This window comes from Phocoena sinus, chromosome 12, assembly GCF_008692025.1.
Source record: "Phocoena sinus isolate mPhoSin1 chromosome 12, mPhoSin1.pri, whole genome shotgun sequence".
Taxonomy (NCBI): domain Eukaryota; kingdom Metazoa; phylum Chordata; class Mammalia; order Artiodactyla; family Phocoenidae; genus Phocoena; species Phocoena sinus.
The window spans coordinates 7,954,653-7,974,524 of record NC_045774.1 but is presented as its reverse complement, the minus strand read 5'-3'; the positions used below and the strand labels follow the sequence as shown (position 1 = coordinate 7,974,524).

Below are 19,872 nucleotides of genomic sequence, written 5' to 3'. Positions count from 1 at the left end.
TGGCTTTTATCTCCCCCTTTAGCAAGATGTCATTCGTGCCTTCAGGAAAGAACTGGCCGGTCTGCAAGCAGAAATGAAAGGAAATACAGTTCAGAAATTTGGGTCCTGAAAGCCTGGGAAAGCTACTTCTAAATCCCAAACAGTAAAAGATGTTAAGACTGAAAACAGCTTTGAGCAAATGCTCAAGTCTCAGCCCCAAAGCAAGGATGAAGGATGTGGGCTTCCCCCCGCCACCCCCGAGCTTATTGTTTTAACTACCTTTAGCTCAAGGTAGCTGCCCTTACGCCGACGGGGTAAGGAAGCAAGGATAAAAATTACTCACATCTACGTGGATGGACCTAGAGTCTGTCATAGAGTGAAGAAAGTCAAAGAGAAAAACAAATACCATACGCTAACACATATATACAAAATCTAAAAAAAAAAGAAAAGAAAAAAAAGTGGTCCTGAAGAACCTAGGGGCAGGACAGGAATAAAGACACAGACGTAGAGAATGGACTTAAGGACACGGGTAGGGGGAATGGTAAGCTGGGATGAAGTGAGAGAGTGGCATGGACTTATATATACACTACCAAATGTAAAATAGATAGCTAGTGGGAAGCAGCCGCATAGCACAGGGAGATCAGCTCGGTGCTCTGTGACCACCTAGAGGGGGGATAGGGAGGGTGGGAGGGAGACACAAGAGGGAGGAGATATGGGGATATATGTATATGTATAGCTGATTCACTTTGTTATAAAGCAGAAACTAACACACCACTGTAAAGCAATTATACTCCAATAAAGATGTTAGAAAAAAAATTACATTAGTATATCTAGTAAAAAATTTTCATTGTGGATGTTTATTGTGGATATTGGCACGTAAAACTGGCTGCAAATGGGTTAGAAACCCACAAAGTTTTTAAGGCCAATGTATTGCCAAAGAAACAATGGAATCAGACTAAAAAAGCTTTTCGCTCTTTGAGTTTTTAAATAACCTTCAGACCTCTCAAACTTGTACTGGTAGAAATCAGGCCTTGAAAGCTATGCATTCTCCAAGTAGAGGAAACCGCCCATCACCTCCCCTAGATGAACCATGGAGACCCTCCAAATTAGAGCCTCCAGGAGGTGGAGCCACAGTCATGAGAACCATGCACAAAAGAATTCCTCCCAGAGACAGAATTCATATGCCTTCTGGGTTTTTAGAGTAAAATTTCAACTACCTATCAGTTATTATTCCTTTCCTACAGTAAAAATGATAAAGCATTGCAAGATTATAAATGTTTCTGACACACACACTTAATACAGACCTCCTTTGATGGTTAACAGATTCTTTTATTAATAATCAAAAAGCTTCACACTTACAATATGAAAATAAATGCTTCTTTAATGAATAATTAAATGAAAACTCTCCAGGACCTTACAGGATTTTTAATATGTACCATGTGTACCTTAGAACACAGGGCATTAGCTTGCTGGGATCATTAGGGTATGACTGAAAAAGAGAGACAGTAATTTATAAAACAGTTACCAGAACAGCTTTCCCAAACAGTAGTTCCCCTGAAATTAAAACAGGAAACAAAATTTGTATTTATACCTAGTTTTAGATATGACTGACGACACACATCAATCTTAATTTTATGATTTTGATGTTACTTTTTAAAGGCACTCCACAGAAATTCAAATCTCATTTTAGAATCATGAATCTGAGGTGTGTAATAAAGTTGTAACTTCTCAATATCAAAGTTTAATTATTACACAACAGTTCGAGCAACAGATACTATTTCACAGACAGTATTTGTTCTGCATCCTGTTCCCCTGCAGCACCAATCATGCTACGATTTTCGAAGCACGTCTATGACTACAGCAGGCACTGCTGATTCAGTCACAAAAATCCTTCCTGGGTGAACAGTACTTGCTCTTTCCAGAAGAAACGGTTGTTTTACCTTTTCTGTTTATTTTCTATTATGAAAAACAGGGCTAAACAGAATCTTATAGAGTCTCATTTTCTCCTGGATGATTAAAATCTCTACTCTGTATGTTATCTTAGTCTCTTAAAATCCAAAATTGCAGTGGAGGACAGTATGCTTTCCCTTGTTCTCACATGATACAATCAAAGCAAAAATAGAGCCCCATAGAAATTTCAACATTGAATTTTTTTTTTAATCTTAAAGCTTAATGAGAGTCCAAAAGCTTTATATAAGTCAGTAGTCTCTGCATATCTTTGTTAGTTCATGATCTAGAAGACTACTTGTTTTCAAAAGCCCATCTTTCAAGAAGGTCCTATTTTCTCAATGGTCTGTTTACAGAGTTCACTGCCTTGTTTATAATATATAGGCATATATATATATGTGTGTATAGGATATATGTAAGCAGCGGTCACACAGCTGCCTTGTTTATATACCCAGGCATATATATGTGTGTATAGGGTATATGTAAGCAGCAGTCACACGGCTCTCAGTTGTGCCCCCATTAAAGCCATTTTACTGTGGTATAGAAAGGATGGCAATCATAGTCTCTGAAGTGTTTTCAATCCACAAGCACACACACATACACAGTTAACACTAGTCTCATCAACGCTATCGACAATTCAGAAAGCCTGAATACTTTTCTAATTGAATTCTAAAAGAAAAGTGCCTTGAATTTAAATTTTTTTTTAAACTTCAGTCTTCAATATTGAAACTGCTAAGTCACTCCATTCTTCCATGAAAAAAAAACAGGATAATAAAGTTAGGGGGAAATTTTTTTTAATGAAAAAATAAACTTGAGAAAACACCCTGTTACTAAAATAGGTTTAAGAAAAAAACCTACATAGAGAAAATATTCCAATAGAAGGTAAAACCTGTGTGGGGTATCAGAATAGCATTACCTGTAATCGTCAGATCAGAAACAAATGAAATCTTCAGTGACAGAACTGTAAAATATATTAGGAAATGTCCAGTTGATAAAAAAGGAGAGAAGATGATGAAGAACACGGAACACCTGACACTGTGAAGCCAAGTACAGAAAGGACCCTGCTGCACTGAACAGCTCCATTCGCAAAAACCCAACAGGAATGGAACTCGACTGCCCTGTCACTATATTAGGGATACGGTTTTCCCTTTATTGGAAAAACCAATAAAACAATATAAAGCTTCTATAGCGATTGTACATTTTCTAGAAGAAACAAAAAACATCAAAATGGATGAAATAACTCAAAAACAAATCTTTGAAAACAAATGTTCCTCACAGAGGCATGCTCCTGGCTGCATCCTGAAACCAATGTGTCTTTCATTACGTGGCAATGCAGGCCCTGACCCAGGTCTGGTTCTCTTGAGAGGGATACTTCACGAGCAGGCCCAAAAGAAGAGGGGCAAGTGTCTGGCCGGCAGATTTGTGGCCCATCCCTATCATTGACTTTATTAACTAGGCCCTAATTTGTCCACTTTGAGCACTTAGACAACACACATTTCTATGTCTGAGGACAAAATTTCACAAAAGTCTTTTTCTGTCCACAGAAAAATTCAGAGGCACTACTATTTCCTTCTCATAATAAAGCAATTCGCAATTAGCAATCAAGTTATATATATTTTTAATGACAAAATGGTTAGTGTTAACCCTGTAGAACCTGTGATCATAAGTAACTAAAGACCACTGGGTGATATCCACCCGAAGTAATACTGGACAGAGGATTACTTACAAAAAGAGCAATTTTCAATAGAAAACTGAATACTTCCCTTGGGAAATAAATTTAGTATTTTATTATTAAACAAATGGGGCAAAAGACCAGATTTTCTGTAACTGCAATAGAACAGGATTAGAAGGGCTTACCTTAGACACCCCAACAGTATAGGGATGAAACATCCTTCATGGTTTTATGATGAAAATTATAATCTCCTAACTATTATAGCTCTCTGAAGAAAATGTTCAATCAAAAGATTAAATTATACAAAGCATTTAACATTTTCAAACAGTTGCCTAATAACAAGCTTTTAAAAGAGATTATTCACAGCACTAAATTATGTTTATCAAATATCTGAATAAGCCACACTCAGAAACACTACGATGGAGCAGCTTACTGGTACACGTGGTTCTCTGCACTACTACAAACATAGTCATAAAGAGCTTGATGGTCTCAGTGTAAGGCTGACGTTTCACTTTTTGCAGGCCATGTATCTCGCAGCTACATTCTCCCAGCTGATTACATTCCAAATGGCTTTCAGATAATCAGGCCTGACATTTTTATACTGCAGGTAATAAGCATGCTCCCACACATCGATTCCCAGCAGGGGAATAAGACCTATTGGAAAGAAGGGGAAAGAAACAAAAGCCATGAATTTCACTCTACAACACTGTATCTTCTCGCTTTCAACTTTAATTATCTTATGCACACAAAACTACCCTTTACAACAGTCTCATCCATTTTTCAGTTTCTTATGTAAATAGGAAATTTGCATAAGAATAAATATCCTAGAAAAAGATTTTAAACTTTACTCTTTGGAAGACAATGCGATAAATAGTAAAAGTAATTAAAACAGACTTGGGAAAATCAACTAACCACAGTATTTTAACAGCTATTCTTAAAATATCAACAGATTTATCCAAGAGCCAATTCTCAGTGGTCCTCACTAGGGGTCTCAGGAACAGTGTGTTCTCTTTGTGGGTGTGGCTGAGGACCTTCCAAAGGTGTTGAGCATTTGGAGGAGTCTATGGAAAACCTGCTCTGCTCCCCTGGGCTGATGTTAGTCACAGAGAATACAAAGCGTTTACGATTATACACATGTATAGCTGAGTCATTTTGCTGTAGAGCAGAAATTAACACAACACTGTAAAGCAACTCTACTGCAAATAAATAAATAAATAAATGAGCGTTTATGAGACATAATAAAAATTAAGTTAACAAGGAAAACTGAGTAAGGCTTAAGAAAAAGATACATTATTTAGTTTCTGAAAAGTGTGTGAAGAAGTAGTTAAATCTATAGAACATTCATTTAAGAAACCTCTCCAACTGAAAGCGCTCCTCTAGGAAAACAAGCATCAACCAGCATGTCTAAATCAATTGTGAGGTGCGTCACTAATAACTTATAATTAAGGGAACAAAATTTATACATGATTTTCCCCCTAGATAAATCACCGTAACTTTCATTTATCTTTATTCCAATGGGCTTTCTTCAAGCAGGAGAGAAGAAGGTGTTGCTAGGACTGACCTGCCAATCACAGCCTCCTCGGTCAGGTACCTGACTCTTAGAGCACTCAGGGCTCACACATCTTTGGTTGCTTTTCCAAATTCTGTGGCATCTCACTTTCCCTAAAGAGCTGTTTAGATTCTGGCTAATCTGAACATATCCAGGTTAGTGAGTCACGTAAGCAAGTCTCCGGACATGTGTAGAGGTAGAAAATATGGCTGAGACCTACTGCTGATTGATGCTAAGGTATCACCTCACATCAAAGTTCCAGCAAACTGCTGGATCCTTATGACTATTTCCTAAAGAGCTTCTACTTCCATCTGGCTCAACATAAAAAAGGATTTGGTGAACCCAGCCTGCAGCTTCTAAGCCCAATCTTTTCCTACACCAAAAAATCCTCAGGAAGGTAGATGTCTGGAAACCTGAGCTCTGGTCCCAGTTTGACCACAGGTGCTCAGCAGAGGAGTTGAGAGTCCAAGCTCTGAAGTCAGACTCAGACTATGTGTCTTTTCCTCCTTCATGTTGTTTATCTAATTTTAGTTTTTTATTCTAGTGCATATAATTATTATGTAGGCTGATATGAATTCTCTGTCAAATGAAGCAGAGATTATGTTTAAAACATGTTTTGTTAACATATCTGTAAAACTACACGTGCTCATTTTATAAAATATCAAGGACTTGGAAAGATTTTTGCCCCCACAAGACTCTGGGTATCATCTACTAAGATCTGTTCGATTTAGTACGTGCTCAGGGTAGGTTTAAACACTGCTAGTCTTCCGTATTTCACGGTAAATGCTTTATAGTGAACCATCTCTCCCGAATAAACGTGTAATAATTCTTAAGCCTAACCTGTTGTTCCTTGCAGGGGATCCTGGTTAGAACAAGCAGCAATCTGTAAGCGTCCCTGTTCCTTACTGAAACCGAGCCAACCCCAGCCTGAGCCTTGGACACCAACAGATACGGCGGTCAACTTCTCCTTAAAGTTCTTGAAGGAACCAAAGTCATGTTTGATGGCTTCCAGCAACTCCCCTATTAAAAAAAAAAAAAAAAAACCCAAAACCACTCACAAATGAACAGATGGCAACAATTACAATAAAATATTTTATTATATAAAATATAGCCCAATATTCTTGTCATATGGCCCCAGACACAACTAGAAACACATGGAAAACACTACATGACCAAGTGAGCCTACAAAACAGTGTTATTCCTGTCCTGACACCAGGGTCATAACATCTCACAATTTTAATTTACATGTTTGTTGCTGAAACATGTTAGAGGGATTTCTTCACTCACAGTGCTGTTTCCATGAGGAAAGAAATAATATTTTTCATTAGCTTTCTTTTTTCCCATCAACAGAAGATTTTACTTTGACTTCTACCCTACCTACTCTATGTTTCAATTTGGGAATAAAATGTTATGGGTGAGATTTGCTTCTTCTCCAAGGCAGCCTAGATCTTTCCTATCTCAATTATATCATTTTAAAAAGAGTAATGTTGGAGCTTCCCTGGGGGCGCAGTGGTTGAGAGTCTGCCTGCTAATGCAGGGGACACGGGTTCGAGCCCTGGTCTGGGAGGATCCCACATGCCACGGAGCAACTGGGCCCGTGAGCCACAACTACTGAGCCTGTGCGTCTGGAGCCTGTGCTCCGCAACAAGAGAGGCCGCGATAGTGAGAGGCCCGCGCACCGCGATGCAAAGTGGCCCCCGCTTGCCACAACTAGAAAAAGCCCTCACACAGAAACGAAGACCCAACACAGCAAAAATAAATTAATTAATGAGTAAACTCCTACCCTCAACATCTTAAAAAAAAAAAAAAAAGAGTGATGTTGCCTACTAATGAACTAAGGGTACACTTTAAGAGTTATCACCGTTTTTATTCTGTAGCAATACAGAATACAATTCGAGGCTGAGCACATCAACTAAGTCAACTAGGCCCAAGATATCACTTCTCTTACTTTATTGGCTTAAAAGTAATCATCTGTTATAAGCACAACTGATGGAATAAAGTGGTACCAGATAACACAAAATGGCAGAGTACCAAAACCTGTTGGCTGAATACAGGTGTATCTGGTATTCTGGTAACTCACAACACCTCAAAAGTATTAAGTCACGGTCTGAAGACCTAACTCAGAAAAAAATGAATTGTCCAGCTTCCCATACTTATTCCCCCATTCATCTTTACTTCCAAATGAAACTGCTTATTTCAAGCGCACAAGATGCCTTCTAGAACATGATTAAAAACAAAAAAATGCCACAGAAACTTAAGGTACGTGCCAGAAGAGCAGAAACAAAGGAGGAGAGCTATATTTACACCCCACGCCTCCCCTGGGGTGGGGAGGATAATTAAAGTTCTGGGTCTCTGTGTGCTCCACAGGAGGTCAAGTAAACAAGCAGTGGACAAGATCACCGGCTCCGTACTCCCTTGCTACCTGCAGTTGTCCTGGAAAACCTAATTTTCTGGGACAACCGACTATCAGTTAGGAAGAGTAGTGAACAACAGCACAAGGCACTATTCTATAACAACACTTCATTTTTACAACAGCCCTATTATCCCCATAGCATACAGATGAAGAAGGTAAGGTGCAGGATGGCTAGCATCTTGTCCCAGGGCCTAGAGCTAGTAGGTGAAAACTCATCTTTCCTAAAAACGACGTTTCTCAGTCTTTCCCTAACGTACAGTACGTTTCAACCGAAAGGTGACACTGTATGTGATACTGCGCGTGTGTATAAAATCTGACGACATAATTCCCTGAATGTATTCTCCACTCTTGCACGTGTCCCTTTGAAAGTTACAATTTTGTTGTACTGCTTGCTGGGAAAGACATGCCATTATGACACCTCAGGGAGAAGTAAAGGTAACTTAAGAAAGTCAAGTCATTCCTGTCGTGTACAAGACGTAGCTAAGGTTGCACCATCTCGACCAACCTGCGGGTTCTCCGCCACCGTTAGGGCTCAGATTTGTCCAGAAAATGCTATGATTGATATGGCCTCCGCCGTTGAACTTCATTGCAGGCTGTAGAGCTACCTGAGCTGTGACATCACCTGAAAGGTTAAAGTAAAAACACGTTTTTTTTAATTCTTACTTTTCTGACCATTCTATACACTATTTTCTTTTTCTTTGTAAAACATTAGATAATTGGACCATTGTAACATCCGTATTGGTCCCCAAATTTCACAATTTCAAGACTCTACCCAAAAAAAAACCTTCCCCAAAATATTTGTCCCAGTGGATTTTCAGTTCAATTAATAATGTACCAAACAACTAGTGAGAAGCCAGCAGGGGTGGCAAAGCTAGTAGAAAATTCACTCCTGGGCTTCAAAGAACTCGGGTTTCTTGGGTAGAAAAGATTTCAGTAAATGAAATAGAAAGAGAACAAAGACAGAAAATAGTGGAACGCTATAAAATAGATGGTTCCGTATACAGACCACATGGAAAATGCTCAACTCCCATTTTCTAGATAGACAACCATTCACTGGGAAATACTTCAACGTTACATTAACAAAAAACTCAACTCGTTCAAAACTGAACCCCTGATCTTCAACCCCAAACTTACTCATCCAAAGGCCTTCCCCACCTGAGTGAGTGCCAGCTGTTTTCTCAGGACATCTTTGATGACGCGGTCATTCTTCAGGCTAGTCCTCTCACACCCCACATCAGCCCACCAGCACACCCACCAGCAAAGCCAGCTCCGGAAAACACCCAGAACTTCACCCCTTCTTCCTGCCTGTGGTGCCACCAGCAGCACCTCCGCCCCGCACTCGTGCCCGTCTCTCACTGGTCCCCTGCTTCCACTCCTGCCGCTACAGTCTATTCTCAACACAGCGGCCAGAGGGCTTCTCTAGACCCCCACTGATCACGGCACACGTCTGGTCAAACCCCTCTGCAGGCTGCTCTTCTCAGAGTGAACCCGAAGTCCATACAGTCGGTACAGAGGTGCCCATCATCCGACCCTCTGCACCTCCTTGCTGGCCCAGCTCCGGCCACCACGGCCTCCTGGCGCTTAGGCGACAGGCCTGGCATGCTCCCGGCTTAGGGCTTCCACTGACCATTGAGGGCTTTGCTGGAACACTTCCCGGAGACAGTCTCATGGTTCACTCCCCCATTTCTCCTTCAAGTCTCCACTGAAACGTCAACCTCATCAGAAGGCTTCTCTAACCACAATATAAGATGGGCAATCCCCGCCCCGCGTCCAGACCACTTCCCCTACTTTGTTTTTCTCGGTAGGACTTCAGCCCCGGCACATGCCATATTGACTTGTTCACGTGTCTCCGCTAGGAGGAAGGCTCCAGCGAGGACAGGACTTTTGTGCACTGCCGTGTCCCTGAGGCCAACAGACTGCCTCACGTGCAGCAGGCACTCGTGAATGCTGAACGGAGTTCCACGGAAAGAAAATTCTGACCTCTATACTTAAAAAGAATGTCATGTTTGAAGCTGTTTTTACTACCTTGCTAAACATGGAGGCAAAACAAAATATTTTTCTTGATGCCTTCAAGAAGCTACAGACTGACGGAACTATTAGGAAAAATGGGAATTCCCTTATTCAGTTAAGTATTAAGTTCTTATGACTCACAAGATACCAAGAGGCAAAGTGAAGGGCACAGAGAACCACTGAGATCTCTGCCCTTGGGCGGCTTACATAATAGCAATACAAGTTCCCTATTTCTGTTGTTGGGACACATGCCAAGAACACACGTTAAGAAATGTCGCTTTCTAAAAAAAAAACAAAAAAAACGAAATGTCGCTTTCTGAAACAATAAAACCTCCAGTTTTTAGCAATTCAGAAAAGCGGAGAGGACCAATGATATCTGAATACACAGATAATCTTTGAGAGTTCTGTTTAAGATGTCAACTTTTGTTGTCGTTGTTATGTTTATAAAATAACTTTCTGACAGATCAGTGTTTCCCTTACTGATTTTTCTTGGAGAATCACCCTAAAAATAAATGCAGGCTTTATATTGTTTTTTAATAAGTCAACAATAACTAAATATTTCTAATGGGAAAGAAACACGTTTCTTGAGAACTAGTTTAATCACAATCTCTTAAAGTTTACTTAATCATTTTTAAAATTTTAATAGAAATTTGGGGGGATTAATATCTGCTTTTAAGAACACTTTTCTGAAGCTCAACATTTTCACTGGCTTCACGGCCAATTTTCTCTGTTGAATACAATAAAAGTTAAGTACTTTTGTTTGAAAAGTATTTACATACTTAAATGCGGTAAGACTGATGATGTTATTTTCCTTACTTAAATGCGGTAAGATTGATGATGTTATTTTTCCCAAATTTTCAAACATGAAAATTTAACTCCTTAATGATTTTTAAAATTATTTTTTAAATAAAAGAAAGCTCTACAGACATTCATTAATTTATAGGCAATACAGTACAATATAACATAGTAAAGCTTTTTTTCCATTGGCTTTCATTAAACAAGCAAAGCTTTGACTGCACAAGAAAAGGACTGAAATTAAGCTGTTTTTAAAATATTGAAGAGAAGGGTTCACGGATGTCAGATGTTGTCATCCAGGAAACAGTTTCACAATTGGGATTTATCCCAGCCTCTCCCCATTACCACATTCTTCCCGCATTTGTTTTGTCCTAAATCACAGAACCTCTTCCCGTACTCTGAACCTTTTCCTTTACCGTACTTGCGGTCCCTCTGATGATCACAAGTAAATCTTCCAGAATGTGGTAACTTCCTCTTCTTTTTGTTTACCTATTACCTCACACACAGACTGAAATACTACATTTTTCCACTAGATGTCCCCACTCAACAAGATGTCACAGTCTAAAATTCACTCAAATTTCACAGGACTGAAATTCGATAAAAACATATTTAAGAAAAAAAATACACTTTTAACTGAGCAGTTTCAGCCATACATATAGCCTGGAAACACGTCTGTCAATTATTTCCCTCGTGCAAACCACTAACATCACTAACATTAACAGATTCGAAGTGTAATGCTATTTTGTACAGAAAAGACTTAGTACTCCCATACACGCCTCCAGATGCAAAACACAAAAAAAGTCCACGCACGACTGGTTTTGTCACCTGAGCTCCTTTAAAAAACAAATACCAACTCCGTATTATACTTCCACTTAATTCCAAAGATTAGCAAATAAATACAAGCCTGTCTCAGTTCCCCCGCGAAACGGCTCTTCTCCTTGTGAATTCTGCTCCCTAAGTCAACGCGCGAACACGTGCAGCGGTCCTGCTGAAAGCAGGGGTGGGGCTTTACGCAGATCCGCCTCGCCGCCACGGTTCCCTGTAACCGGTTTCTCGAAGTACGGCCGCCCGGAACCCACCCTTCTCCAGCGCCTCCCGATATTTCTCCTCGGCGATGTTCAGGTTGTTCACGTAGGCCGCGTGGTGCTTGCTGTGATGCAGCTGCATGATCTGCGCGTTGATGTGGGGCTCCAGGGCGCCATAGTCGTACGGCAGGTCGGGGAGGCTATGCTTCCGCCGGGAGCCCAGAGCCCCCAGACCCGGCACCAGCTTCCTGCTTGTGCTGGAAAGACAGCAAACACAGCCCGATCGGCTGACGCGGGCAACAACCGTTAAGCCGCGTGCCCGGCTCCGCAGACCCGGCTAGAAGGACCCGCGCCCCTGGGGGGCCTTCCAGTCGTTGGCCCCCTCGCTGTCCAGTCTTTGCCATTAAACTAACGCTGCGGTCCAGCGCCTCGGCGGCACCTGGACACGCTCAGCGGACACCTGCCCTCAGGCCCGGCGTCTCGCCACGCCCTGCGGCGCCGGGTCCCCGAAGGTGCCCTGGACCTCGCGGGGCCGGCGCGAGAGGGTAGGCAGAGCGGGAGGCGGTGGGGGACAGCGGCGGCCACCGCGCCGACCCGCCGAGGCCACCGCCCGCGCCTCTTCGCCCGTAGGGCCGGGGCCGCGCCCGCGCTGCGCACGCCGCCCGGCGCCTCACCTGCACGCCGCCCGACACAACATGGTGGACGCAGCCCGCAGGCCTCTTGGAGCTCGAACCGCACCGCCGCGCTGACAGCCGAGGACGGCCTTTAGCTGCGCGCTGCGCAGCAAGTACACCGCCGCCCCCCGCGGCCCCGCCCCCTGCGCCCGCCTCGACCCCGCCCCCTGCGCTCGCCGCTTCCAACTCGGGGGCACAGGGAGCGAAAGGCCCCGAGCCCGCGCTCTGGGCCCAGGGAACGCGAGGAAGGGAGACTCGGCACTTTCCCCAGCGGCCAGACGAACCGCGGTGCCCCCCTGCGCGCTTCTGGGCGTATCGCCAAAGGAAAGGCCGCCGTCCCCACGCCGTGTGAGATGGTCCGGCCCCAGGCTCCGCCCCACGAAGGTACCGCCCAGCGCTGCCCGCAGGTGGAGACTCAGCTTGCGCCTGCGTGCGAGGGAATTGTTGGGAGCAGAGTCCCTGCAGCTTCCCTGCGGTTTCGGTGGCGCAGCCTCGGAGTCCGGTGACCTCCCCCCCCCACCCCCGGAAGAAAGACTCGTGTTTCCCTGAGAGGCCTCGGAGCGCCCCAGCGGGCCTGTCAGGTCCCCCAGGAAGGCGGGCCCTGGCGCTGGTATGGTGTAGGGCCAGTGTCCCTCCAACCACTGCCCGGAGTGACCTTTCTTTCCCAGTGAACTGACCTTGGGATCTCCGCCAGGCCTGATAATAGTGTTACCGTGCACTCACGACGAGTCAGGGACTGCGCTGCAGGGTTTACATACATTTATCTTTATTTCACCCCAGGAGACGTATCATTGATTCCAGGTGACGGTTAATGAGCTCAAGGAGCTTGATGAGCACGTTGCCCAGGTCACACCGTTAATAAGTGAAAGAGTCAGGATTAGAACCCAAAGTTCATACTTTCTTGATCACCAGGCCTTAGCAGTCAAGTCTTCAGTGCTTGTTGGGAGAATATAAAAGAAGTACAACAGAGGATTCTTTCCTGCAGTGTCCTATATCTAATGAGCTGTAAGTATCAAATGCTTTCTCAACAATTAACAAAACAATCCTGAATTGTGTAACTCTTCCCTGTAAAGAAGTTAGGAAAGCTTTACACTGTTACTGGCCTGAGTTGGGCCTTTACTGAATAGAATAAAATGAAAGGAAGCAGATAATAGGTGCCGAATAGAGTTTCAGTTACTTTCCTGCACCCCCTTCACAACCCTCACCCCACCCCTGCCCCAAGGATGACTAAGCTTTGGGAGGACAAGGGGGACAGAAAGGGGAACCACGGAGCAGGGCTTCACAGAAAGGGCGGGGCTTGCTGACAGGTGAATGTAAGAGCATGTCACCAGATGCAGGAGGAAATTCAAGTTGGGACCAGCTGATGGATGTCCTTAAAACTCAAACATGTGATTAGTAACAGGAAACTGAAAAGCACTTTAGCTGAAGTGAAGCACATTGAAAGCAGTTTTTCAGGCGAGCAAGTCTGGCATTGATTTGAGGGGCAGGCTAGTTAGAAAACTGTTGCATGAATCCAAGCATGAGGTTCTAAGAGCCGGTTTTAGGGTAATAGCTGTTGGAACTGGAAGGAAAGCATTTTGAAGGATGGAACAACAGAATTCAGTGACGGGTCAGTCACTAATAAAAGGGCTTGTTCCAGTGAGAACAAAATATCACTATTAGGACACTGTGCCCAGTCAGGCCGCATCGATGTACTTCTTGTTTGTACTAATGATGACACTTTGAGATTTAAACTGACCACGCTCCCCCCACATGCCCTTCTGAGCATGCAACAAAGATTGGGGTGTGGGGAGGTGACATTAGCAGTCAAGTAAAAGTGTCTCTAACATCATATCTCTCATCAGCTACATCCTTCCAGAAGACGACCCCAACTGCAAGAGTAACCAGGATTGAGACCGAGGGCTTGGGGGTTACAGGAGGTATTGAGAAATTTCTTACACTCAGTAAACAGGCCTCTTTTTCTTTTATAGTTGACCACTATAAGAAGTACTCATTCAGTTGGCCCAAGGTGTTAAATTACTGTTGACTGGAGTCTGTCCCAAATTCCTCTGGCCAGCTCAGGATGTCATCTGCCACATCTGGGCACCATAATTATGGATTTCCCTTCAATAAACTTCCCAAGACTACTTCACAGCCACCTTCAGACCCACCACAGTCTGGATCAACACATTGGCTGGAGGAGGAAAAATGTGGGTTGAGAGGAATTCATTCTAAGCCAGTTATTAATTGCATTCGTATTCTAATAACAGGTCCAGCTGCAGTGTCTCAAACACAGAAGAGCGTATTCCCTCGTAAAAGAGATCTGGAGTAGGTAGTCCAGGGCTGGGATGAAAGTGCCATGAAGTCATCAAGGAACCAGGTTTCTCTGTCCTCAGAGTTGCTCATGATCCATTAAAGCTTCTGGAGCACCAGCCATTTCACCTTCTTTCCATGAAGAGGGAAGGACAAAAGGTGGGCCTCCCTTTTGTCCCTGTCTCCCTTTTAAGGATCCTCTGTAGTAGATTCACCCAACAAATTCCAATCAGAATTTAGGTAGAAGGCTGCACCTAACTACAGAGGAGGCTGGAAAACATAGTCATTTAGCTGTGGACATTTCCAGTCCGAAAAAATGTGGAGGACTTCCCTGGTGGCACAGTGGTTAAGAATCCGCCTCACAATGCAGGGGACACGGGTTCAAGCCCTGGTCTGGGACATCCCACACGCTGTGGAGCAACTAAGCCCGTGCACCACAACTACTGAGCCTGCACTCTAGAGCCCGCGAGCCACAACTACTGAAGACCGCGAGCCTAGATCCTGTGCTCCGCCACAAAGAGAAGCCACCGCAATGAGAAGCCCGCGCACTGCAAGGAAGAGTAGCCCCCACTTGCTGCAACTAGAGAAAGCCTGTGCGCAGCAAAAAAAGACCCAAAGCAGCCAAAAAATAATGAATTTAAAAGAAAAAAATGTGGAATTCCTTAACTAAAGGGAAAATGAATAGTGGATTGGAACATAGTCTCTGCCACATATCCTTCTACAAGACATATTTTCACATGCTTGGTTATGAGCTCTGACCATTCATGGAATGACTTTAGCTACACTCTCTCTTTTTTCTCTCTCTCTTTTCCTTTTCGTCCCTTGTCTCACAAATGCAGGCAGGAATCTAAGTGAGAACTGCCAGACCAACTTCCCTTTGCGTAACTGGGATTGCTAATAGGACCAAGAGTAGTAGTTAAATTGCCAAAATGAACTCAGTGATCTAGGCTAAAAGAGAAAATGATGGTAGAGATATAGTATCATTAGCAAAGGTTTCAAAGTGAGCTTTTCCCCCACATCATCGGGCTAATTATAATTAGATTGCATCCTCAAAGAACACATTAACTACTAGAACGGATAGGGGAAGCTTGGCTCAGAATAGAAGTGTTTTATTGAACAAGATGGGTGGTCAGTTGATCGTATCCACAAAGGGCGAAGGGAACTGACGTAATTGAGTAGATTCTCAGTGTGTGCTGGGTACCGGTTCTTTTTTTTTTTTTTTTTTTTTTGGGTACCGGTTCTAATGCTCCACATCATCTCGTAATTCACACAGCAACTCTGTAGAGTGGCTTATTATTCCTCTTTTGCACAAAGATAGTGACTTGACCAAGGTCACACAGAGCCAGTAGGTAGTAGAGCTGGGCTTCGAATGGACTGCTCTATTAACACTGACATCACTGTGCCTTTAAACAGCTGCCACACCCTCTGCCACATCCCTTGCACCCAATAAAGTTGAACTCAACCCTGTCTTGTTTGCAGCTCAGTGTTTGAAACTTCCCCCTCCTATGCTGTTTCCCAGCTTATTCCTGTCTTCTCAACACCTGATTCATCTCCGGCCTCAACTCTTGCAAATGATTCAGGTCCTAGCTCTTGGCCCTGAAGCTTGAACTGGTCCTCTGTTCTCCCTTGGGTCATTTGCCCCTTCAATCACATTTGCTTCTTAGCCTCAGGGAAGACCCTGCTTCCTGGAGCTTCCCTTGGCACCATCCCACCTGACTGACTTTCCCACCCTTGTCTATGGAGAGAATTAGACTGGCTGGCCATGAACCTGAGAAACCAGAACAGAATGGAGGAAGGGTGAAAAGAAAGGTGGTCTCCTATTTAGAGTCCAGGAAATGCCTCCATAAGATCCCTCCATAAAAACGAGGCAATGTCCGCCCCTTTAGGGGAATGAACAACCCACCATCATCATCACTCCAGGCATGTCAGTCAGGGTTCTCCAGAGAAACGGAACGGCTAGGTTGGGTGTATATATCAAGAGAAAGATGTATCATAAGGAATTGGCTCATGCAATTATGGAGGCTGGCACAACCAAAATCTGTAGTGAGGCCCAGCAGGCTGGAGACTCAGGAGAGCCAGTGGTGCAGCCAGTGTGAAGGCAATCTGATGGAGAATTCCCTCTCGCTTGAGGGAGGTCAGTTTTTGTTCTATTTAGGCCTTCAACTGATTGGATGAGGCCCACCCACATTTGAGAGGACAATCTACTTTACCCAGAAATTCACTGACTTAAATGCTAATCTCATCCAAAACATCCTCCAAGTTGACACCTTAAACTAACCATCACACCAGGTAAAACACAACATGGGCAAGGCATTCTGTGTAAGGGGTGGGGAGATTTGTTAGTCATTATACCACAGAATTCCAATTAATAGCCCGGGATTTATCATGGAGTGAGGTTGAATTCATGGGCACAGTTCTAAGAATAACTCTCAAGCGCTACCCAAGATGAACTGACACTGACCACTGAGGGCAATGACCAAGCACAAGGAGCTCAGGCCAGCTACGTCTTCTGGCCAGCATACGCCAGGGGCTGCATCCCCACCCTGAGGGATGCAGAGGAGATATGCAGGATGCACGGCCTCACATACCACGGAGGTTCATGCCGGAACTTGGTCCGTCTCAGGCATGTCCCAGCACACTCCCCATCCTGGCCTGCATCACCTAACTCTGGTGCTGGCTTACATCTGCACTGGCCCTTTGGTGGGTAATTGGATAAAAGCATGTACAATAAGCCTACAGGTATTTTTAACCTTAAGATATTAGTTTAGCTTAAGGAACTAGTCAGCTTTTCGTTGGTATAAGATGCTCTGGCTGACTGTGAAAGAAGGCTGATCAGTTACTCTTTTATTGCGTTTGAAGAGTAGCCTCTCAGTGACGCACAAACCAGCAGATCTCCTGCTCTCCACATTTCGCCCCGAACACTCCGGTCCCCCTTGAGCAGATATCTTAATTTTATCCCAGACCAGTTTAGAACTTAATTCAGCTATCATGGGCTGTATTGTGTCCCCACCCAGATTCATGTGTTGAAGTCCTAACCTCCAGTACCTTAGAATGTGGCCGTATTTGGAGACAGAGCCTTTTTTTTTGTATCAGGCACTTTTTTATTTTTTTTAATTTATTTTTAATTTAATTTTTATTTGATATTGGAGTATAGTTGATGTACAATGTTGTGTTAGCTTCAGGTGTACAGCAAAGTGATTCAGTTATACATATACATTTATCCATTCTTTTTCAGATTCTTTTCCCATATAGGTTATTACAGAATATTGAGTAGAGTTCCCTGTGCTACACAGTAGGTTCTTGTCGGTTATCTATTTTATATATAGTAGTGTGTTATGTTAACCCCAAACTCCCAGTCTATCCCTCCCCACCCCACCATACTAAGCAAGTCAGACAGAGAAAGACAACTATCATATGATATCACTTATATGTGGAATCTAAAAAAAGTGATACAAATGAACTTACAAAACAGAAACAGACTCACAGGCTTAGAAAACAAACGTATAGAGACAGAGCCTTTAAAAAGGTAGTTAAGGTAAAACGAGACCACTGGGGTGAGCGCTAAACTAGTGTGACTGGTGTCTTTATAAAAAGGGGTAAGAACACAGACACACACAGGCCACGACAAGACACAGCAAGCAGCAGGCCGTCTACAAGCCAAGGCGAGAGACCTAAGAAGAAACCAACTCTGCCAACACCTTGATCTCAGACTCCCAGCCTCCAGAATTGTGAGGAAATAAATCTCTGCTGTTTAAGCCCCTCGGTCTGTGGTGTTTTGCTACGGCAACCCAAGCAAACTAATACAGCAGGTCAGTAGTTTCTGTAAGCCAATCTGGTTATCAAAATGTCAGCCATTGTGGAGTTTATCATCGCAATCACAGGGTCTCCTTCCCACCTGGGACTCCCGCTGGCCCTCCCCTCTCCTTCAGAGGCTGACTGCACCCACCTGCAGGGAGAGGAAGAGGAGTCTACACTCCGGAGGGATGGCCCTTCTCGGAGGGCTCCCACCTAGGTGTCACCTGGCCCCAGGTCCTAGCGACGCCAGCTCCAGCCACAAGGGGCTGAGGGAGAAGTGCAGTCTCTCTTGGCCTGACTCAACTCCATTTTAACAGTCCCCACATATGGCGAGTTTTAGTAAAGGAGACATGTCTGTCTCAGCCTCACCCCGACTGGCTCTCTGCCACAGACCCCCCTACCCCTGCCCAGGCAGGACCATGCCTCTGTTTGGCCCCCGGCCCCTGTTCCGGGTGAATGCTCCTTTGACCAGTCATGCAGCGTCCAGGGCAGTCTGGTTCATGCTTCCTCACCACGCTCCCTTTAAGACCAGCTGGTGCCCACACCTTCAGAAACGTGGTGACGAAAAGTGGGCTCTGAGGACTTCCCTGGCGGTCCAGTGGCTAGGACTCCAGGCTTCCACTGCAGCGGGTACGGTTCAATCGCTGGTCGGGGAACTAAGATCCCACGTGCCAAGCGACGTGGCCAAAAAAGAAAAGTGGGCTCTGGTGTCCAATTTCACCCTCAATGAACAAGCTGCATTCACCCCCTGACCCCCTTTCTCCAAGGGCATGAGGGGGGGAGCAAAATTGGGAAGGATCAAGCCCGATACTCTGTTGAAGCCCGAGGCAGCTCTTATTTCTCCTCAGTCCCTCTTCTGTGTTTCCTGATGGGAAAAGCTGCCAAGTCTGCCCAGCGCGCCCAGAACAAGAGCCTTTCCACCTCTGCTCCAGGCTTCGGTAGCAGCTGCCACTATTAATTGAGTTGGAGGGTAGTTGAGAATGGATTTCAATGAGTGCTTTAAACTTCACATTCTACTGTTGCTCATTAAACAACCTGCACGGACTGTCCTCTGGGTGCTGAGCTTGCTGTGAGCTCGGGGTAGAACGAGCCATTGCCCTCACCCTCGGGAGCTCTGTCATAGTCCTGCGGAGCCTGTCACCCAGGAAGGATAGTGGTGTCTGGGGGTGCTGACAGGAAGGCCTGAGGCCACTCAAAGACTGGAGACTGGGGTCAAAGGCCAGAACCTAGAGAGCAGGGGGTTCAACCTCAACCTCAGCGCTGCTGACACTTTGGACCAGATAACCCTCCCGCTGTGAGGGCTGTCCTGTATATTGTAGGCTATTCACCTGCCGCCCGGCCACGCCACACTAGATGCCGGTAGCCCTCACCCACTTCCACTCGTGACAACAAAAATGCCTCAAGCGTGGCCAAATGTTCCTTGGGTGCCAAGTCATCCCAGTTGAGAACCACTGTCCTAGAGGTAAAACTATTAACAAAAATGTCAAACCAAGTGAGTTAGTCGGCAAAGAGATGCCAGATCACGGAAAGCAAGGTTGAGGAATAGAATGAGGGACCAAGAAGGGCTCAGAAGGAGATCAGAGAGGTCCAGGCGCCAGGTGGGTGATGCTCTGGGCACAGTTGGCCCGTTGCATGTGATGCTACCCCAGCCCTTCCATGTTCAAGTCTTCTCAGCCTCAATACAGTCCTGGCCCGAAGCTTGGTCTGATGAACTTACAATT

The 19,872-nt window shown here is 44.6% G+C and overlaps 1 protein-coding gene and 1 long non-coding RNA gene across 3 annotated transcripts; one reads left to right on the top strand and one right to left on the bottom strand.

Annotated features, from left to right (window-relative positions):
* Positions 1 to 1,287: 1,287 nt before the first annotated feature.
* SOD2 (superoxide dismutase 2) lies at positions 1,288 to 12,214 on the bottom strand. 2 transcript variants are annotated; one of them, XM_032650922.1, is made up of 5 exons: positions 12,065 to 12,214; positions 11,445 to 11,647; positions 8,066 to 8,182; positions 5,988 to 6,167; positions 1,288 to 4,252 (listed from the first exon to the last, which is right to left on the bottom strand). In XM_032650922.1, exons 1-5 carry the CDS (start codon positions 12,085 to 12,087, stop codon positions 4,107 to 4,109), a joined length of 669 nt encoding a protein of 222 aa, XP_032506813.1. In that variant the 5' UTR covers positions 12,088 to 12,214; the 3' UTR covers positions 1,288 to 4,106. The 2 variants fall into 2 exon arrangements, with proteins under 2 accessions (XP_032506813.1, XP_032506812.1); XM_032650921.1 differs by having other exon boundaries at positions 11,445 to 11,677; positions 12,065 to 12,171.
* Positions 12,215 to 12,636: 422 nt separating this feature from the next.
* On the top strand, positions 12,637 to 14,787 carry LOC116763352. The gene is made up of 3 exons (XR_004352489.1): positions 12,637 to 13,069; positions 13,909 to 13,983; positions 14,314 to 14,787. It is a non-coding gene; the product is annotated as an uncharacterized LOC116763352 (long non-coding RNA).
* Positions 14,788 to 19,872: the final 5,085 nt, after the last annotated feature.